General features: G+C 49.2%; 2 protein-coding genes across 2 annotated transcripts in view; one reads left to right on the forward strand and one right to left on the reverse strand.

Moving 5' to 3' along the window:
• The window catches only part of LOC127577199 (lysosomal protective protein-like), a 38,153-nt gene that overhangs the window by 15,653 nt on the left and 3,080 nt on the right, over positions 1-19,420 (forward strand). Inside the window, 9 exon segments of the mRNA XM_052028168.1 lie at positions 1,068-1,179; positions 1,289-1,338; positions 1,340-1,424; positions 4,655-4,813; positions 9,044-9,135; positions 11,512-11,596; positions 12,900-13,049; positions 15,373-15,503; positions 17,446-17,608. Of these exon segments, the coding sequence (XP_051884128.1) occupies positions 1,068-1,179; positions 1,289-1,338; positions 1,340-1,424; positions 4,655-4,813; positions 9,044-9,135; positions 11,512-11,596; positions 12,900-13,049; positions 15,373-15,503; positions 17,446-17,608 (1,027 nt within the window).
• slc38a7 (solute carrier family 38 member 7) overlaps positions 14,529-19,420 on the reverse strand; it is a 45,575-nt gene continuing 40,683 nt past the window's right edge. The window contains exon 11 of the mRNA XM_052028167.1: positions 14,529-14,719. Coding sequence (XP_051884127.1) covers positions 14,659-14,719 — 61 coding nt within the window. The 3' untranslated portion in view covers positions 14,529-14,658. The remainder of the gene's footprint in view (positions 14,720-19,420) is intronic.

Below are 19,420 nucleotides of genomic sequence, written 5' to 3' on the forward strand. Positions count from 1 at the left end.
TGCACTCAAGAATGCTGTCACGTTTCCTTGGATCCTCGTTAGGTACGAGATGTGTCAGAAGTTTAGGATTCAAGTCTTGGACAGATTTGAACTTTAGGAAGAATTAGGTTTTGAAGGGGGAGAGTGTTGGCCTGAAAGATGAGGCTCCAGTCCTTGGAACAGACATAGTGAAGTCAATAAAAGCTGCACCAACCGTTTAGTGAGTGACAGCTGTCAGTGTGATCCTATCCTTGCATTATATCGGTGATCACACTTCAGAAGTACTTAGGTTGTAAACCACTCCGGAACACTCTGAGGTCTTGTAAAAGCCTCCATAGGTAAGTCTTTCCTCTCACATTTTACTGCAGGCCTGGGTATATATCATTATGGTCACAGGGTCCTTCCTACCTCATGGATTGTAGTAGCTGAACACAACCTGCTGGAGGGTAATTAGGGATGGGCAAAGCTGGCCTTGCCAGTGCCCCTATATCCTATCAATGAATAAGAAAAGGACAAGAGGACCAAGATGACTTATTTATCCAATGAATATGAACTCCCTCAAGTTGTAGGGATAGTCACCTGTAACAAACTCATTGGAAGGAAGCCCAGTCATTGGTCTGTACCAAACTCCCAATTCCCAGCTGTGCTCCATATCCCAATACCCTGCCTAACAAAAATTCATGGATGTCAATCTCAGAATCTCCAACTGGTCCTGTGCCCACAGCCATTGTCAGCAGAGCATCCCAAGTTTCTGCTTCCTTTGTGTGAACGATTCCTAGTTTTGTTCTGATTATATCGTGTCCTCCTAACCAGAGGGAATCACTTCTCTGCATCCACCTTATTGAATCCTTTTCCTGCATTGGAGACCACAGTTCAATCGCTTCTGCTGGAAGGTGTATGCAAGCCCACACTGGTTGTGACGGGATCAGTGCTTCAGAGGGGAAGAGGGTAGAAGTGGTCCCGATGGTGTCCCTCCTTCAGCAGGACTAAGCCCTCCCAGCAGCTGTGTGCTGAGTTGCTCACCTGTCTGTGGTTCTGCAGGATCCTCGATCACGGTTCTTATTTCCAATGTGTCCTCTGTTCTCCAGGTTTGTGACATCCCAACGAGACCCAACCACTGACCCTCTGGTCCTGTGGCTGAACGGTGGCCCAGGGTGCAGCTCATTGGACGGACTCCTCTCTGAAAACGGACCTTTCCACGTAAGTTTCCCTGTGACTTGACGGTAAGGATTGTGGGTCTGAGGTTTGGGGCGGTTGTTCGACGTGGATCCAGGTTGAACCTCGTTGACCGTGGTGTGTTTGCTTTCAGGTGGACAGCGATGGTAGCACCCTCTACATTAACGAGTACAGCTGGAACAAGTGGCAACATGCTGTACCTGGAGTCTCCGGCTGGGGTTGGCTTCTCCTATTCCGACAGTGGAGACTACATCACCAATGATAAGGAGGTATCGTGGTCGATCTATCTTGTCCCAGCCTGCCTGCCCCTTCTGGGACATCCCAGGTTCCATTGGCTCACAGCAACACAAGAAATAGAAGTGGGAGTAGGCCATTTGGCCCCTGTACCTGCTCCACTGTTCCATAATAACATGGGTCCCTGCACTAACCCCATGTCTTTCGATTCCCTTAATATCTAAACATCTATTGGCCACCACACTTGGGATGGTGCAGACCGACTCTGAGAAGCTTAGGAACATCTGCGTCTTGCACTCAGCGACCAATATATCATGGAAATGGAGCAAATGGAGAGCTGACAGATCTGACCTTTTCCTCTGGGACCTTTCCACATTCCAGCCTCTTGCACTTGTCTCTGTCTTGGTGACAGAGGTCGGCGGTGTTGTGGATAGTGTGGAGGGCTGTCGGAGCTTACAGAGGGACATTGATAGGATGCAGAGCTGGGCTGAGAAGTGGCAGATGGAGTTCAATCCGGAGAAGTGTGAGGTGGTACACTTTGGAAGGACAAACTCCAAGGCGGAGTACAAGGTTAATGGCAGGATTCTGGGCAGTGTAGAGGAGCAGAGGATCTGGGGGTTCATATCCACAGATCACTGAAAGTTGCCACACAGGTGGATAGGGTAGTTAAGAAAGCTTATGGGATGTTAGCTTTCATAAGTCGTGGGATCGAGTTTAAGGTCTGCGAGGTAATGATGCAGCTCTACAAAACTCTGGTTAGACCACACTTGGAGTACTGTGTCCAGTTCTGGTCGCCTCATTATGGGAAGGATGTGGAAGCATTGAAAAGGGTGCAGAGGAGGTTTACCAGGATGCTGCCTGGATTGGAGAGTATGGATTATGAGGAGAGACTAAGGGAGCTAGGGCTTTACTCATTGGAGAGAAGGAGGATGAGAGGAGACATGATAGAGGTGTACAAAATATTAAGAGGAATAGATAGAGTGGACAGCCAGCGCCTCTTTCCCAGGGCACCAATGCTCAATGCAAGAGGACATGGCTTTAAGGTAATGGGTGGGAAGTTCAAGGGAGATGTTAGAGGGAGGTTTTTCACCCAGAGAGTGGTTGGTGCATGGAATGCGCTGCCTGGGGTGGTGGTGGGGGCTGATACGTTGGTCAAGTTCAAGAGATTGTTAGATAAGCATATGGAGGAGTTTAAAATAGGGGGATATGTGGGAGGAAGGGGTTAGATAGTATTAGGCGTGGTTTAAAGGTCAGCACAACATAGTGGACTGAAGGGCCTGTATTGTGCTGTATTGTTCTATGGTTCCTGCAGAGATCTCAGCCAGTGCTCCTTTCCTCCCTCCCTCCCCCCTGCCTCCCTGCTCCTGATTTGGGAGCCACACACTGCTGTTGACTTCTGCAGATGTCTCATCGATGTTCTCCACTGGGTCCCATAGCGATGAGTCAGCTGGGTTGTCACCACTTTCCCTTTCCTGGTATTGGAGTATAATGCAGCAAAATGTGAAATTCTCCATTTCTGCAGGAAACATAAAGAAAGTAAAGAATATTATCTAAATGGTGAGAGATCTGGATATCCTGGTTGGTACGCAGGCTCAGCAAGTAATTATTAAAACTAACAATGTTTTTTGCCTATTGTGAGGGGAATTAAATGCTGAAGTAGTGAGTTATCTGAAATGGTTGAACTCAACAATAGAGTGCAGAAGCTGGAACGTGTTGCCTCATTGGAACAGTGCAGGGGGTCAGAGACAGAGTAGGAGTGAGGTGGAGAATTAAAGCGACAGGCGACTGGATGCTCGGGGTCACCCGCGCCGGCTGTAAAGCGATCACTCGACCTGTGCTTGCCTTCTGCAGTGCAGAGAGCTCCATGTCGTGAGGACAGTGAAAGTGCAAGTGAATTTTTGCTTCACCTGGTAGGACAGTTTGGACGCCTGGATAGCATGAGATAAAAGGACAGGCGTTGTGTCTCCATTAGTTACCACGAGAAGGGCAGTGGTTGGTGGTGAAGGGAGAGTGGACCTGGGAGTCACAAAGGGAATGAGTCCCTCTGGAACTCTGAAGGAGGAGGAGGTACGTCTGGTGGTGGAAACTCGTCGAAGGTGGTGGACGTCGTTGAATGTCGGGGGCACCTGTGTGGGAAGGTCTCAGATACAATGGAGACAGAAACTGGGGGGATGAAGTGGAATAGAGTCCTTGCAGGAACAGGTTGGGGTGGGGGGGTGGTGAGTGTTGTTGAACTAAAGCTGAGGGAATCTGTGGTTTGTAATGGACGTTAGTAGATAACCTATCCCCTGAGATGGGGACAGGGATCCAGAAAGGGAAGAGTCAGTCTGGGACCATGTGAAGCTGAAGGCAGGGAGGAAACTGGCAGCAAAAGTAATGAAACTGCTGAGTTCTGCCTGAGTGCAGGAGGCAGCACCAATGCAGTCAGCGACGTACCAGAGTTGAGGGGGTTGGTCCACGTGGGACTGGCACACGGACTGTCCCACACGTCCCACAGAGAGATAGGCACGGTGAGTGCCCACAGCTACACCTTTGATCTGGAGGAAGTGAGTGGAGTTGAAGGAGGAGGTGTTCAACGTGAGAACAAGTTCAGCCGGGTGAGTGAGTGTGTTGTTGGAGGGGAACTGGAGGGGCCTCTGTTCGAGGAAGAAGCAGAGGGTCCTCTGACCCTCTTGATGTGGGACGGAGGTGTGGAGGGATTGTAGGTCTGTGGTAAAGGCGAGCCGGTTAGGACCAGGAAAGTGTGGCCGATGGTCTGTGAACATTGGAATCACAGGAGCGACCCTGGCCTCGTTCTATCGGAGTCATTCCCTTTGTTCCATCCATCCCTCCCACATTCCCGGCAACCTAAAACTAACTCTTCTCCATTTCCCAGTTCTGAAGGTCTTTGCCCTATCAGCAACCTAAAACTAACTCTTCTCCATTTCCCAGTTCTGAAGGTCTTCGCCCTGAAACTTTTAACGTTTGTTTCTCTCTCCACAGATGCTGCCTGACCTGCTGAATGTTTCCAGCACTTCCTGTTTATCTTTCCGTATAACTGTAGTGTGGTATCTTCACTCTTGCTGCAACATAACATTAGCTGTCCAGTCCCAAGGGCACTGCGGTTGGTGTCTTTGGATGGCCAGAGTTTTAACCCAAAGACAAACCCTTCGTCTAGAACTACCAAAGACCGTGCATGTAGATCTTCTGTTAATTTTTGACCTTTCGACAGAAAGCGGACATTAACCCCTCCACCTCTGTACCCACCCCACCCCACTCCCAACAGGTCGCAGAGAACAATTACCTGGCCCTGCAGGATTTCTTCAGGAAGTTCCCGAATTTCACAAAGAATGAGTTCTACGTGTTCGGTGAAAGCTACGGCGGGATTTACGCACCGACACTGAGCCTCAAGATTGCAGAAGGCCCGGCGAGAATCAACTTCAAGGTATTTCTGCTTCATTTCAACGCGGAAACTGAGATCAGCTTTCTTTGCACTTTTCTGGCTCCGGTATCGTCCAGATGCTGCGTTGACCCACTGAGTCCCCCCAGCCCCAGTATCCTCCAGCCTGTTTAGCAAAATGAGGGGTGACCTTATTCAAACATAAAAGATCCCGCGGAGAGTTGACGGGGTAGATGTTGAGACACGAGACCGCAGACGCTGGAGCCTGGAACAACACAGAGAGGGACTCAGCGGGTCGGGCAGCATCTGTGGAGGGAAATGGACAGTCAGCGTTTTGGGTCATGGCTCTTCACCTGGACTGAAGGATACAGGGGTGGTAGCCAGTATAAAAAGCTGGGGGGAAGGGGCGAGACAAGAGCTGGCAGGTGACAGGTGAGTCCGGGTGAGGGTGGGGTGGGGTTGATAGGCAGAAGGAAGAGATGTTGAGATGTTTTCACTAGTGGGGGAGTCGCAAACAAGGGGACATCGCTACTAAATAAGGACTGGTCATTTAAAACTGAGGTGTGTAGAATTTTTTCCCATTTTTTCCCTCTCTCTCCTTACCTTTGACCCATCCCCCGGTGGATCTGCTCTCCCCTCCTACCCCCGCACCTGCCCATCACCATCTCTTACCCGCATCTACCTGTCACCACCCTGTGCCCACCCAGCCTCCCCTCTTTTGTCCACCTATCACTGCTCTGCTTTTCCCTCCTATATATCGGGCTTCCCCTTTTCCTATCTCCAGTCCTGAAGAAGGGCCCTGACCCGAAACGTTGACCGCCTGCTTTTCTCCACGGACGCTGCCCGGCCTGCTGAGTTCCTCCAGCGTCGTCGTGTTTGTCATCCAGATTCCAGCATCCGCAGTCCTTTCTCTATGTAGAAATGTCTTCTCCCAGAGGGAGGTGAATCTCTGGAGTTCTCTGGTGCTGGAGGTCAGATCATTGGATATATTTAAGGTGGAGATAGGTAAATATTTGACAGGTTGAAGAATTGAGGGCTGTGGGGAACTGGCACAGAAGAGGAGTTGAGGCCAGCGTAGATCAGCCACGATCATACTGAATGGTGGGACAAGCTTCAGGGGCTGGGTGGCCTTCTCCTGCTCCTGTTTTCTTGTGTTAGTATTCGGCTATCGTGTCCTAACTGCGGTCAGGGATTGCTGGCCTTGCTCACGACCCAATGAGAGACTGAAGAGTGTGTTGGTGTGGGAGAACTGGGAAGTGGGCACACTTCACCTTCCCCCCCCACCCCCATCCCAAAGTACAGCCTTGGGTGAAACCAAGCGACCAGGTTCCGCACAGCCAGATCCCACAAAGGAAGTGGGATAAATGACCGTAGGATCATGGAAAACTCATGACCCGTGAGGCCCTTCAGCCCATCGTGGCTGAGGTGATGCCCCCTGCCTTACTCCACCTGCCAGCACTGGGTCCACAGTTCCACATCCAGAGACCGTTGAAATACAGGGAGGGGTCCCCCCACTCCCCTTATCTTCTGGGTGAAATAAACACATTCCCCATCTCCCCTTTAATTCTATTAGTTACTTTAGATCTGTGCTACTTGGTTTTTGACCCCACTAATAGCTCTCCACTATTTAGCCTATCCCAGCCCCTTATCATTTTGTACATTGATGTTGGTTTATTATTGTCACTTGTACCGAGGTACAGTGAAAAATGTGTCTTGCATACCGATCGTACAGGTCAATTCATTACACAGTGCAGTTACATTGAGTTAGTACAGAGTGCATTGAGGTAGTACAGGTAAAAACAATAACAGTACAGAGTAAAGCGTCACAGCTACAGGCAAGTGCATTGCAGGTAGAGTTAAGTCGCCTTTGTTCTCTGACTTATCCATCCTTTCCTTATAGATGTTTTCCAGAGCTGGCAACATCCCTGTGGATCCCCTCTGTATCCACTCCAATGCAATCACATCCTCCCTGTAAAGGGGGGACCAGAACTGTATTCAGTACCAAAGCTGTGAGTTAACTGGTGATTCACCAGGGATGTTGCCAGGACTGGAGGCTTGAGTTACAAAGAGAAACCGGACAGGCTGGGACTGTTCTCCCGGGAGCGCAGGAGGCTGAGGGGTGACCTTATAGAGGTTTATAAAATCATGAAGGTGGTAGATAGGAGAGAGAGTCACAATCTTTTTCCAAGGGTAAGGGAGCCTAAAACTAGAGGGCACAGGTTTAAGGTGAGAGGGGAAAGATTTGAAGGAGATTTAAGGGGCAAGTTTTTCACACAGTGTATGGTGGGAATATGGAGCGAGGTTCCAGTGGGAATGGTAGAGGTGGGTACAACTACAGTGTTTAAAAGGTACTTGGATAGGAAAGGAGTAGAGGGATATGGACCAAACCCAGGAAAATGGGATTAATGTAGATCGGCATCTTAGTTAGTATGGACGAGTTGGGCCGAAGGGCCTGTTTCCATACTGTACAGCTCTATGGTGTTGTGTTCAGTGCTAGACTAGCCCCTTGCTCTTATCTTCTGTACATTGGCTAAGTTCTGTTTGTCTTTCAACCACCTTATAGAGACCAGGATGGCCAAGTTGACTAAGGCGCCAGACTCAAGGAATAATCTCCTTCCGTAGTAAAGTGGGTGTTCTGGTCTCCAACTGGAGACGTGGGTTCGAATCCCACTTCTGACATGTATTTTTAGGGCAGGCACGGTAGTGTAGCAGTTAGTGTAACGCTATTACAGAGCCAGCGACCCGGGTTCAATTCCCGCCTGCTGTCTGTAAGGAGTTTGTACATCCTCCCCGTGTCTGCGTGGGTTTCCTCCGGGTGCTCCGGTCTCCACCCACATTCCAAAGGTGTACGGGTTAGGAAGGCGTGGGCATGCTATGTTGGCGCCGGAAGCGTGGCGACACTTGCGGGCTGCCCCCAGAACACCCTACGCAAAAGATGCATCTCACTGTGTGTTTCGATGTACATGTGACTAATAAATAGATATCTTATTGCCCTGCCCTCCTGCCTTTGGAAGTTGATCTGCAGCAGCGGCCCCGAGAAATCAGTTGCTTCTTGGCGGCCGACGCTGTGGGATCTTCTCCCGCTACCGGAGTCGGTATTTGGGGCTCAGGGTGTCCCATGGTCTCGGACGGTCAAAAGCTGCTCCAGCAAAGTGGGCCGGGTAGCGAGATAGACCCTTGTCCGGTGCTGGTGTAGGTCCAATCCTGACCCCGGGAGGTCCCACTTACCCCAGTCACATGAGCTCCCCGGAATTCTTAGAACCAGTTTGAATCACTTCCTTTGGTTTCTGTCTGCGGAAGGAACGGCTCGGGCCTGTTCCAGAGACTCGTGATGTGCCCTGTTCCAGGTGGACGCAGGCTGAGGTGAAAGTAATTTACCTGTCCTGGGTTGTCAGACATCTGTACCTCCCTGGGAGGGCTGGAGAGCACCTTCCCTCCTGTGTTCATTGCCCTCTACTTACCCCTCTTGCAGACAGCTCAGCAGCAATTAGCAAGCCTTCATTCCTCTCTCAGCCAGCACCACTTCTTGGTCCTGCTGGTTTCCCACATCCCTGCAGCTCAACCCATGCTTCTGACCTTCACACCAAAGGAACTGCTGGTCAGGCAGCATCCGCGGAGGGAAAAGACGTGAAGGGTTTCGACCCGAGACGTCGACCGTCCATTTCCCTGCGCGGATGCTGCCTGACCCGCTGGGTTCCCCCAGCAGCTCGTGTGTTGCTCCAGATTCCAGTCTCTCGTGTCTCCATGCATCTGACTTTTCCAGCCGAAATGTTGACTCTGTTCCTCTTCCCACCAACGCTGCCTGACATGCTGAGTATCTCCAGCATTTTCTGTTGTTAGTTCAGGTTTCAGGTATTTGACTATTTTTGTTGTTAGGCAGGGCGCAGTGAGCGACCTCCCACAAACAGTGGTGTGCGTGCGTATGTACACACCCTGGTCGACAGCTTCAGTGACGTTGAGGGTTTCCCTGCTTCAGTCCCCAGAGGATGGCTTGGGTTTGCTGGGCACTGCCTCCTGCAGGACATTACCCACCAAGACAGAGGCTTGAGATGCTTTCTTTGGTGGCTTGGTAGGGAAATGCAGTGAGGGATATACCGACAGCAGCCCCGGAATCAGTCATGTGAGCTTATCTTGGCTGGGGATGGGGAGGAGTTGTTCTCACTGTCCTGTTTGTGGATTTGGGTCCCATTACAGAAGGTGCCCATACCCTCTGATGTATGGTACACGATCCCTGCACATTGATGCTGTTGCTGAAGCTGCATTCTGTACTTGCAGGGGTTTGCAGTTGGGAACGGACTGAGCAGCCAGTATTACAACGATCAGTCGCTTGTTTACTTCGCGTATTACCATGGACTCCTCGGAGACACGTAGGTATCACGTTTGAACCAGACAGGGACGAATAAAGGTTTGTGTGATCAGTCTCTGGGGAGTGCCCCATGCTCCCCCAGCACCTCGTGTCAAAGGCTTGGCAGCCCCATTCTATGTGTGATGAACCATTCCCGTTTCAAGTATTGATTTCCTGTTCCAACAGACACCACATCTCTAAGGTGATGATGGCTCCGGCATGTGGTCTCAGATGGGCATATATGGGTTACATGGAGTGAAGCTCCCTCTACACCGTCCCATCACACACTTCTGGGGTCAGACACAGAGTGAAGCTCCCTCTATACTGTCCCATCACACACTCCTGGGTACAGGGTCAGACACAGTGTGAAAGATCAAACAAAAATGGAGCAGGGCTGCTGCCTCTGCAGCTCCTGCCTGCCGGCAATCGATCCGGGCTCTGCAGCCTCGGGGACACAGATGGTCTTCCTCACCTCAGCCTGTGGTCTCCAGCAGCGCTCCGGGTGGGACGAACACCGGGAAAGGATCGGCACTGATAAAGGAAACATGACAGAAATAATCAATTGGCACCGTGTCGGTTCCATTGTAGGTTGAATATTGAAGCCAACGCATGAAACTTGTATTTGTTGACATTTAGGAACAGTAAATGCTGATCACTGTCAAGTTCCTGGGCTCTGAGTTCAGGATACAAAGTAAATAGAAATGCTGTTTGCATGCCTTGGTCTAATTTGACTTTCTTTTTAATAATTACTCATCAAACCGATAAGGGAAATCGGATTTGGCTGGAAGATTACAGGGTTCTGACTTTGTGCTGGCTATGCTGGAAGCAGGAGCTAGGCAAGTAGAGAGTGGGTGGGGGTAAGCGTCCCAGGGCCGTGCAGGTAGGAAGAGTCCAGAGGTGTTGGGGATAAAGGAAGATGGAAGAGCAGGGAGATGTGAGGAATCGGGAGAGGGAGCCTGTTTCTCCACAATCCCTACTCCCTATGCAGCTTGCAACCGTTGAGTTTCCTCACAATCTATAATGGGAAAGGTTGACAATAATTAATTGGCTTTTGCAAACAAGAAATAGATGCATTAATGAGATTTAAAAAAAATTGCAGATACATTTTTCACCCCATATTCCTTAATGTGCCAGTTTTTTATCGTTCCTTTGACTTAGGGTAAATTAGACACTGCCCCACATCACTGTGGATCTAATCCGGAGGTGTGGGGCTCTGTTAACAGTAACTTGCATTTACAGAGCGCCTTTAATATAGAGAAACGTTTCACGATGTTTCCAAGGACAAGAAGGATTGTGGACAAATGGTGAGATACTGGAAGATTGGCCCAGGCATGGTAGTGTAGTGGTTAGCATAACACTTTACAGCGGCAGCGACCCGGGTTCAATTCCGGCTGCTGTGTGTATGGAGTTTGTACGTTCTCCCTGTGTCTGCGTGGGTTTCCTCCGGGTGCTCTGGTTTCCTCCCACATTCCAAGACATATGGGTTAGGAAGTTGTGGGCATGCTACGTTGGCGCCGGAAGCATGGCACCACTTGCGGGCTGCCCCCAGAACACTCTATGCAAAAGATGCATTTCACTGTGTGTTTCAACGTACATGTGACTAATAAAGAGATCTTATAATGTGGATTCTTTCGGGCCTTGTAGCAGGGGAACAAGGCTCTCTGCATTAACTGCAAACCCCACTCAGTCACAGGCTGCATCACTGGGCAACAGCTTCAGCAGCAAGTGAGCCTGCATCAGTGACCAGCTGACTCCCCGGTCCCCATCAGCTGTAGTCAGGTCCTCAGCCTCTCTGTCTATTCACTGGTGACACATGAGTGTCATTGGGCAAGGTCAACATTTATTACCCTTTCTTGAGCAGTGGGTCAAAAGGTTCATAAATGTAAGACTTTTTTTTAAAAACATGGCATTTAACAATTTCTCTTCCCACCAGATGCAGCCTGACCTGCTGAGTGTTTCCAGTATTTTCGGTTTTTATTTTAGATTTGCAGTATCTGCAGTTTTTTTTTGATTTTTAACAAATGTTGCTCGAATTTATTGATACAAACTGATGCACCCGAGGTCATAATACCTCGCCTTCAATGTGTAGGGTGGGAAAAATTAAACAGGGACTCGGTTAATTCCTATTGACATCAGTTGAAACTTGACCATGGACTGGCCAGAGTTGTATTTGCTGTTACCGGGTTCTGTATGTGTTGGGTGTTATCATGTCAGTAATGGGTCCCTCTGTATCTCCCGTCTGCTGAGATGGGGAAATAGAACTGCAAGGTGATCTTAATGTGGGATCGAGTGAGGGAGAAGGTGGAAGGGAGGGGCAGGGCCCTGCGTGAAGGTTTCCAACCTGCTAGTCGAACCTTGAATGCTACCCACATTATTTTTCTTTTATCTTTCTTTCAAGATTGTGGGCCAAACTGAACCAGTTTTGCTGTAAAGATGGAATTTGCAACTTCTACAACAACACTGCCGATGACTGCATGGAATCAGTAGGTCCCCATTCACTTATTTTCCGAGACGGGCCACCCACAAGCAGGCTGCCTTAATACAGTCCTGCAGCTTCTCATCACTATATCTGGGGCCAAAAATAAACAAACACGATAGGAGTTGCTGCAAGTTCATGGTGTCCCAGCCAGCAGTGATCCCTGGCTTCCTATCCACTTCTGAGACTTGCACTTAACTGAATCGGGCACCTACCTCTGCAAAACCACACGACCTCTGCAAAACCTGATGGGTTGACCGAGCCTATGAGGATAGGTTGAGCGAGCGAGGGCTTTTCTTTTTGGAGAGGAGGAGGATGAGAGGTGACTTGATAGAGGTGTACATGATGATAAGAGGCATAGATCGAGTGGACAGTCAGAGACTTTTTCCCAGGGTGAAAATGGCTAACACGAGGGGGTATAATTTTAAGGTGATTGGAGGAAGATATAAGGGGGATGTTAGGGGTAAGTTTTTTACACAGGGAGCAGTGGGTGCGTGGAACGCACTGCCGGCAGAGGTTGTGGGGGCAGATACATTAGGGACATTTAAGAGACTCTTAGATAGACACATGAATGGTAGAGAAATGGAGGGCCACGTGGGAGGGAAGGGTTAGATAGATCTCGGAGCAGGATAAAATGTCGGCACAATATTGTGGGCCAAAGGGCCTGTACTGTGCTGTAGTGTTCTATGTAAAACCCTTCAGATCCACTGGCAGGATAAGCAAACCAACAGCAGATCCTCCCCAGGCTGATATCCCCAGCATCCAACCCTGATCACATCCACAAGAGGCCACATTGTCTGCCTACCCAGCACCAGGCTCTCGAAGCACACACTCGTGGATAGGGGATACCAGGCGGCCAGAGGAATTGATTCAATGATGCACCAAAAGCCTCCTTGAAAACAGGTCGCACCCTCACCGGCCCACGGGACTCCCTGCTTCCTGAACCGCTCCAGATCTGGAGGACCACTGGGGTGTCCAGCTGTCGAGCACACGGAAGCCCAGAGTGCCACTACCTTCCAAAACCCCCCAATAACAGAATGCAGAATAATGTTACAGTTACAGAGAAAATGCAGTGCAGAGACAATAAGATTCAAGGGCCATGATGAGGTAGTTTAAGAGATCGAGTTCATCTTTATCATACGGGAGGTCCCTTGAAAACCCTTGCAGGCTTGTCCTCCTGTCTTCGTAGGTCTGTGTATGTCGTCAAGTGTTGGTGTAATCCTTGACCCAGATGGTGAGGGTATCTGATCTGGTGGAAGGCGAATAAACCAATGGGTGAGTTTGACCTGAGGAAAAATTTTTTTTAACAGATCCGGCAAGTCAGTCTCATCATCTTCAACAGTGGACTAAATTTATACTCGCTGTATATGGACTGTGCTGGGGGTATGCGGAAAGATTCTGTACGCTTCAATCAAGACATGAACAATCTCTTCCAGTTTTACCAGTTTGAAACAGTGACGGTATGAAAATCTTCTCCCTTTCCTTGAAAGCTCTAAAGGGCCTATCCCCTTCCTACATGTAGAAATGTCTAATGCCCATATTCCCTCCACTGTGTGAAATCCCAACAGGATCCACTTCTTCTCATTTGCTGACATTGAATTTCAATGCACCGGTTACCACAGTGAGAGTTGAATTCATGTCATCAGATCATCAGTCCAGACTTCTAGTTTACCAGGGAAACAAAGGACTGCAGATGCTGGAATCTAGAAGAAAACCACGACGATGCTGGAGGAACTCAGCAGGCCGGGCAGCATCCGTGGAGAAAAGCAGGCGGTCAATGTTTCAGGAAGAAGGGTCCTGACCCGAAACGTTGACCGCCTGCTTTTCTCCACGGATGATGCCGGGGCCTGCTGAGTTCCTCCAGCATTGTCGTGGTTTTCATCTAGTTTACTAGTCCAATAGCTTAACCGACATTATTATTATTAGTTTATTATTGTCAGGTGTACCGAGATACAGTGAAGAGCTTTGTTTGCGTGCCATCCAGACAGATCATTCCATACATAAGTACATCGAGGTAGTGAAAAGAAAACAGAATGCAGAACGTAGTGTTACAGTTACAGAGAAGGTGCAGTGCAGGTAGACAGATAAAGTGCAAGGGCCACGACAAGGTAGATTGAGAGATCAGGAGTCCATCTTTATCGTACAAGAGGTCCGTTTATGAGTCTTATAACAGCAGGATAGAAGCTGTCCTTGAGCCTGGTGGTACGTGTTCTCAAGCTTTTGTATCTTCTGCCCGACGGGAGGGGGGAGAAGAGAGAATGACCCGGGTGGGAGGGGTCCTTGATTATGTCGGCTGCTTTCTCGAGGCAGCGAGAAGCATAGACGGAGTGGCAGTGATAATACCGAGTATAAGTGAAGTTTGTTGATCGATCTCTGGCACCCCCTCCCCAGGAGTGCTGCAGGAGTCCCTCAGCGCAATGTTCCAGCCACGACTGTCCTCAGCTGCTTTCATGCCCTGTCTTAAATTTAAATCACAAGCAGACAACTGTACAATACCCACAACTGCTCAGATAATGAAGGTGTTCAACGAGACCTGGCACAGTCCAGGCTTTGGCTGATGTGTGTTGGGTATCGTGGACTCTTGTGATGATGGGGATCTCAGGAAGGAGCCAAGGTGGACCATCTGTTGGCCACTTCTGGAGACACACGAGACTGCAGATGCTGGAATCTGGAGCAACACGCAATCTGCTGGAGGAACTCAGTGGGTCAAGCAGCATCTGTGGGTGGAAAGGAATTCCTAATGCAGGGTTTTGACCTGAAACGTCGACAATTCCTTTTCCCCAACAGATGCTGCTCGACCCGCTGAGTTCCTCCAGCAGATTGTTTATTGCTGTTGGCCACTTCTGGTTGTAAATATTTCAGCCTTTCTTCCATTGAGGATGGGGATGTTCACCATTTCCTGTTAGCTGTTTAAATATCCACCACTGTTTATGACTAGATGTGGCGGGACTGCAAAGCTTTGAGCTGAGGTGTTGGTTGTGAGGTTGCTCCGCTCTGTCTGATGCATGATGTTTTTTGCTCTTTAGCACACGTAGTCCAGCGTTGTAGCTTCACTGGGCTGCCACCTCATCACTGCCTGGTGCTGCTCCCAGCACATCCCTCTGTACTCCAACTGGGGTCGATCACCTGGCTTGACAGTAATGGTAGAGTGAGTGATAACCTAGGCCATGAGGTTACAGACTGATGGTTCACACTGCCTTGGCAATACCCAGCTTTGAGCTGCCTCATCTGTTCTGAGTCTACTGTTTGGAGTCCCTCCCTGTGTAGAGTTGATGAGCCCCGCTCCTTCCCCTTAACTCTCATCCTGCAGAATCCCCAAGGGTCAAACTCCTTCCCCCCGGTTCTATATATTTCCTTGGTGTTGAATAGAAAGAACATAGAACACTACAGCACAGTACAGGCCCTTCGGCCCACGATGTTGTGCCGACATTTTATCCTGCTCCAAGATCTATCTAACCCTTCCCTCCCACATAGCCCTCCATTTCTCTATCATTCATGTGCCTATCTAAGAGTCTCTTAAATGTCCCTAACGTATCTGCCCCCACGACCTCTGCCGGCAGTGCGTTCCACGTACCCACCACTCTCTGTGTAAAAAAACTTACCCCTGACATCCCCCTTATACCTTTCTCCAATCATCTTAAAATTATGCCCCCTTCCAGTGTTTTGAAGTGTCTGGATAAGCATAGCTTGGGAATGATCTTGTGGTTGCTGGGTGGTAGTTTCTCATGCTGTACGTGCACCATCACTGGCACATCATCTATGACGCAGTCCCTCTCTCACCAGACCAGGAAAGTATCCAGTAACATGGACCCTCCGTGCATCAATGATACAGCTCAGTGGACCTGGCTTAACTGCGCTGATGTGAGAACAGCTCTGCACATCCCGGGAAACATCCAGGGCTGGCAGCTCTGCAAGTAAGCATTTTGGGAGAGCATTTCGGAGACAGTGACCACAACTCCCCAACCTTTACCCTTGCCTTGGAGAGGGATAGGAGCAGGCAGTATGGGGAAGTATTTAACTGGGGGAGGGGGAATTACGATGCTATTAGGCAGGAACTTGGGAGCGTAAATTGGGAGCAGATGTACTCGGGGAAATGCAGAGGTTGTCTAGAGATCATTTGCATGGGGTTCTGAATAGGTTTGTCCCATTGAGGCAGGGTAAGGATGGTACAGTGAAGGAACCGTGGTTGACAACAGATGTGGAATATCTAGTGATGAGGAAGAAAGAAGCTTACCTGAGGTTTAGAAAGCATGGATCAGACAGGGCTCTGGAGAGTTACAAAGGTAGCCAGGAGGGAGCTTAAGAATGGACTTAGGAGAGCTAGAAGGGGGCATGAGAAGTCCTTGGTGAGTAGGATCAAGAAAAACCCCAAGGTGTTCTACACGTATGTGAAGAACAGGAGGATGTCAGAGTGAAGGTAGGACTGATCAGGGATAGAGGAGGAAACATGTGCCTGCAATTGGATGAGGTAGGGGAGGTCCTTAATGAGTACATTTGTCAGTATTCACCTGTGAGAGAGACCTTGACGTTTGTGAGGACAGTGAAAAATGGGCTGATAAGCTAGAACATGTCGGTGTTAAGAAGGAGGATGTGTTGGAACTGTTGAAAAACATTAGGATAAATAAATCCCCAGGGCTGGATGGGATATGTCCCAGGATACTATGGGAAATGAGGGAAGAGATCTCTGAGCCCTTGGTAATGATCTTTGTGTCCTCACTGGCCACAGGGAGTAGTGCCGGATGATTGGAGGGTGGCAAATGCCATTCCTTTGTTTAAGAAAGGGAGTAGGGATAACCCTGGGAATTACAGACCAGTGAGTCTTACTTCAGTGGTGGGCAAATTACTGGAAAATATTCTTAGGGACAGGATTTATGAGCATTTGGAGAAGCATAGTCTGATTAGGGATAATCAGCATGGCTTTGTGAGGGGCAGGTCGTGCCTCACGAACCTGATGTATTCTTTGGGGATGTGACAAAGCACATTGATGAGGGTAGAGCAGTGGATGTGGTGTATATGGACTTTATTAAGGTGTTTGATGAGCGTCCCCATGATAGGCTCATTCAGAAGGTCAGAAGGAATAGGATCCAGGGGAACTTGGCTGTGTGGATTCGGAATTGGCTCGCCCATAGAAGGGTAGGTAGGTAGCTGGACTGGTCTTGCTCTCTCCGACTGGATGTCCCTGGGGAAACCGTCCACATTGAGAGAGAAACGCAAGTGCTGTGGTTTTGCACTGTACTCACTGGAGCCCAATTTGTAACCTAGGAGCAAATTTGCCAAGCGAGGCTCATAGACAGTAATTTGACAATGACTGAGCAACCTGTCTGTGCTTTTTGAGAAATATTGGCCTGGAAGCTTGTAGAAGTTGCTCGCTGTTGGAAGAGCACTTGGGATTAATGTTGGATTTGTTTCCAGGAAAACAGCACAGGCAAGAAACTAGAGAGCCCTCCTTAGGGCTGTGAGTCATCAGTGAGACTATTTTTCCTCTAGATTATATTTCTAACGTCTGCCTTATTTTTAGTTCATGTATATATGGCCACCTCATGGGTTAAATATGTGGAGTGTTTCATTGAACATGTCTGTGGCAGAGGGGAAATCAAGTCTCAGATACTTGGACACCTTGAATGAGAACAAAGTGGACAAGGGGAGGGAGTCAACCCTTGGAGCCAGTCCCAGCAGTCAGTCGGATCCTGAGTCCACCCTGGTAACCCATAACAACAAAACATTTATCTAATCAGATCCTTGGGAGTTTTAGTTCACTGCTGAACTTGCTCCACTCGTGATTTGAACCTGGATTAACTTTGATGTACTGACGAAGCTTATTCTAACCTGCGCTAATCCGTTCTGCTCCATCTGCAGTCAAGAGATCAATAAAGCCTACGGGCGCATCTACACCACCATGCACGACTTCTACCTGGCGCTCCTCAGCAAGGGGCTGCGTGTGCTGGTCTACAACGGGGACACTGACATGGCCTGCAACTTCCTGGGTGACCACTGGTTTGTGCAGTCACTGAATCAGGTGGTAAGTAGGATCCCCGCTCTGTTATAGGACTGATTTGCAGTTACAGGCGGAGAAGTGGCAGATGGAGTTTAATCCAGCCAACTGTGAGGTGTTGCACTTTGGGAGATCAAATGTAAAGGGACAGTACACAGTGAATCAGAATCAGTTTTATTATCACTGACGTATGCCGTGAAATTTGTTGTTTTGCAGTAGCAGTACAGTGCAAGACATAAAAATTACTGTAAGTTACAAAATAAATAGTGCAAAAGAGGAATAATGAGGTGGTGTTCATGGGTTCATGGCCATCTGATGGCAGAGGGGAAGAAGCTGTTCCTGAAAGGTTGAGTGTGGGTCTTCAGGCTCCTGTACCTCCTCCCCGATGGTAGTAACGAGAAGAGGGCATGTCCCAGGTGGTGAGGGTCCTTAGTGACAGATGCCACCTTCTTGAGGCACCGCCTCTTGAAGATGCCCTCGATGGTGGGGAAGGGTTGTGCCCGTGATGGAGCTGGCTGAGCCTACAACCCTCTGTAGCCTCTTGCGATCCTGCGCATTGGAGCCTCCATACCAGGTGGTGATGCAGTCAGTCAGAATGCTCTCCACCGTACATCTGTAGAAGTTTGGAAGAGTCTTTGGTGACGTACCAAATCTCCTCAAACTCCTAATGAAGTAGAGCCGCTAGAGTGCCTTCTTCGTGATTGCATCAATGTGTTGGGTCCAAGATAATTTAATGGCAAGACCCTCAACTGAGTTGACTGAGTTTGGGGTCCCTGAAAGTGGCTGCACAGGTTGACAGCGTGATAAAGAAGGTGTACGGTATGGTTGCCTTTATTAGTCAAGGCAATGAGTTCAAGAGTCAGGAAGTTGTGTTGCATCTTTATAAAACCCTGGTTAGGCCACATCTGGAGTATTGCATTCACTTCTGGTCACCCCATTACAGGAAGGATATGGAGCCTTTGGAGAGGGTGCAGAAGAGGTTCACCAGGGTGCTGCCTGGATTAGAGGGCATGTGCTATGAGGAGAGGCTGGACAAACTCAGGTTGTTTTCTCTGGAGCGGCAGAGGCTGAGACCTGATAGAAGTTAATAAGATTATGAGAGGCATAAAGAGAGTAGACAGCCGGTATCACTTTCCAAGGTCGGAATGTCTAATACCAGAGGTCATGTATTTAAATTGAGAGGGGGAATGTTCAAAGGAGATGTGTGGGGCAAGTGTGTTTACACAGAGAGTGGTGGGTGCCTGGAAATGTACTGCCAGGGGTGGTAGGTGGGGGCAAATGTTAAGAGGCTCTTGGAGACACCAATGTGCAGAGAATGGAGGGATGTGGGCATTGTGTAGGCAGAAGGGATTAGTTTAGTTAGGCATTTAACTACTGGTTTAATTAGTTTGGCACAACACTGTGTTGTATGACAGGCAACCACCGTGCTCTACCTAGATTTTCGGAGCTCTTGCCCCCATTGTTACTGTGGCTTTGTAATTTACACAGCGGGTCTTACCCAGTGAAGCTAGGAAATAGTACGTGATACAAGTTAGTTGTCAAGTTACACAGCATGGAAACAGGCCCTTTGGCCCAACTCGTCCATACCAACCAAGGTGCCTGCGTTTGGCCCACGTCCCTCTAAACCCTTCTTATCCATGTACCTGTCCAAACCTCTTTGCACCCAGCTCCTCCACCACGTCTGTCAGCTCATTCCATGCACCCACTACCTTCTGTGTGGAAAAACTTGCCCCTTCGTTCCCAGGTAAGGAAGGGGGAAGAAAAACAAATCAGTGAGTTTCTTTAGTCATACAGCACGGTAACAGGCCCTTCCGGCCCAATGAACCTGCGCCGCCCAAT

Source organism: Pristis pectinata, chromosome 13, assembly GCF_009764475.1.
Source record: "Pristis pectinata isolate sPriPec2 chromosome 13, sPriPec2.1.pri, whole genome shotgun sequence".
NCBI classification, from domain to species: domain Eukaryota; kingdom Metazoa; phylum Chordata; class Chondrichthyes; order Rhinopristiformes; family Pristidae; genus Pristis; species Pristis pectinata.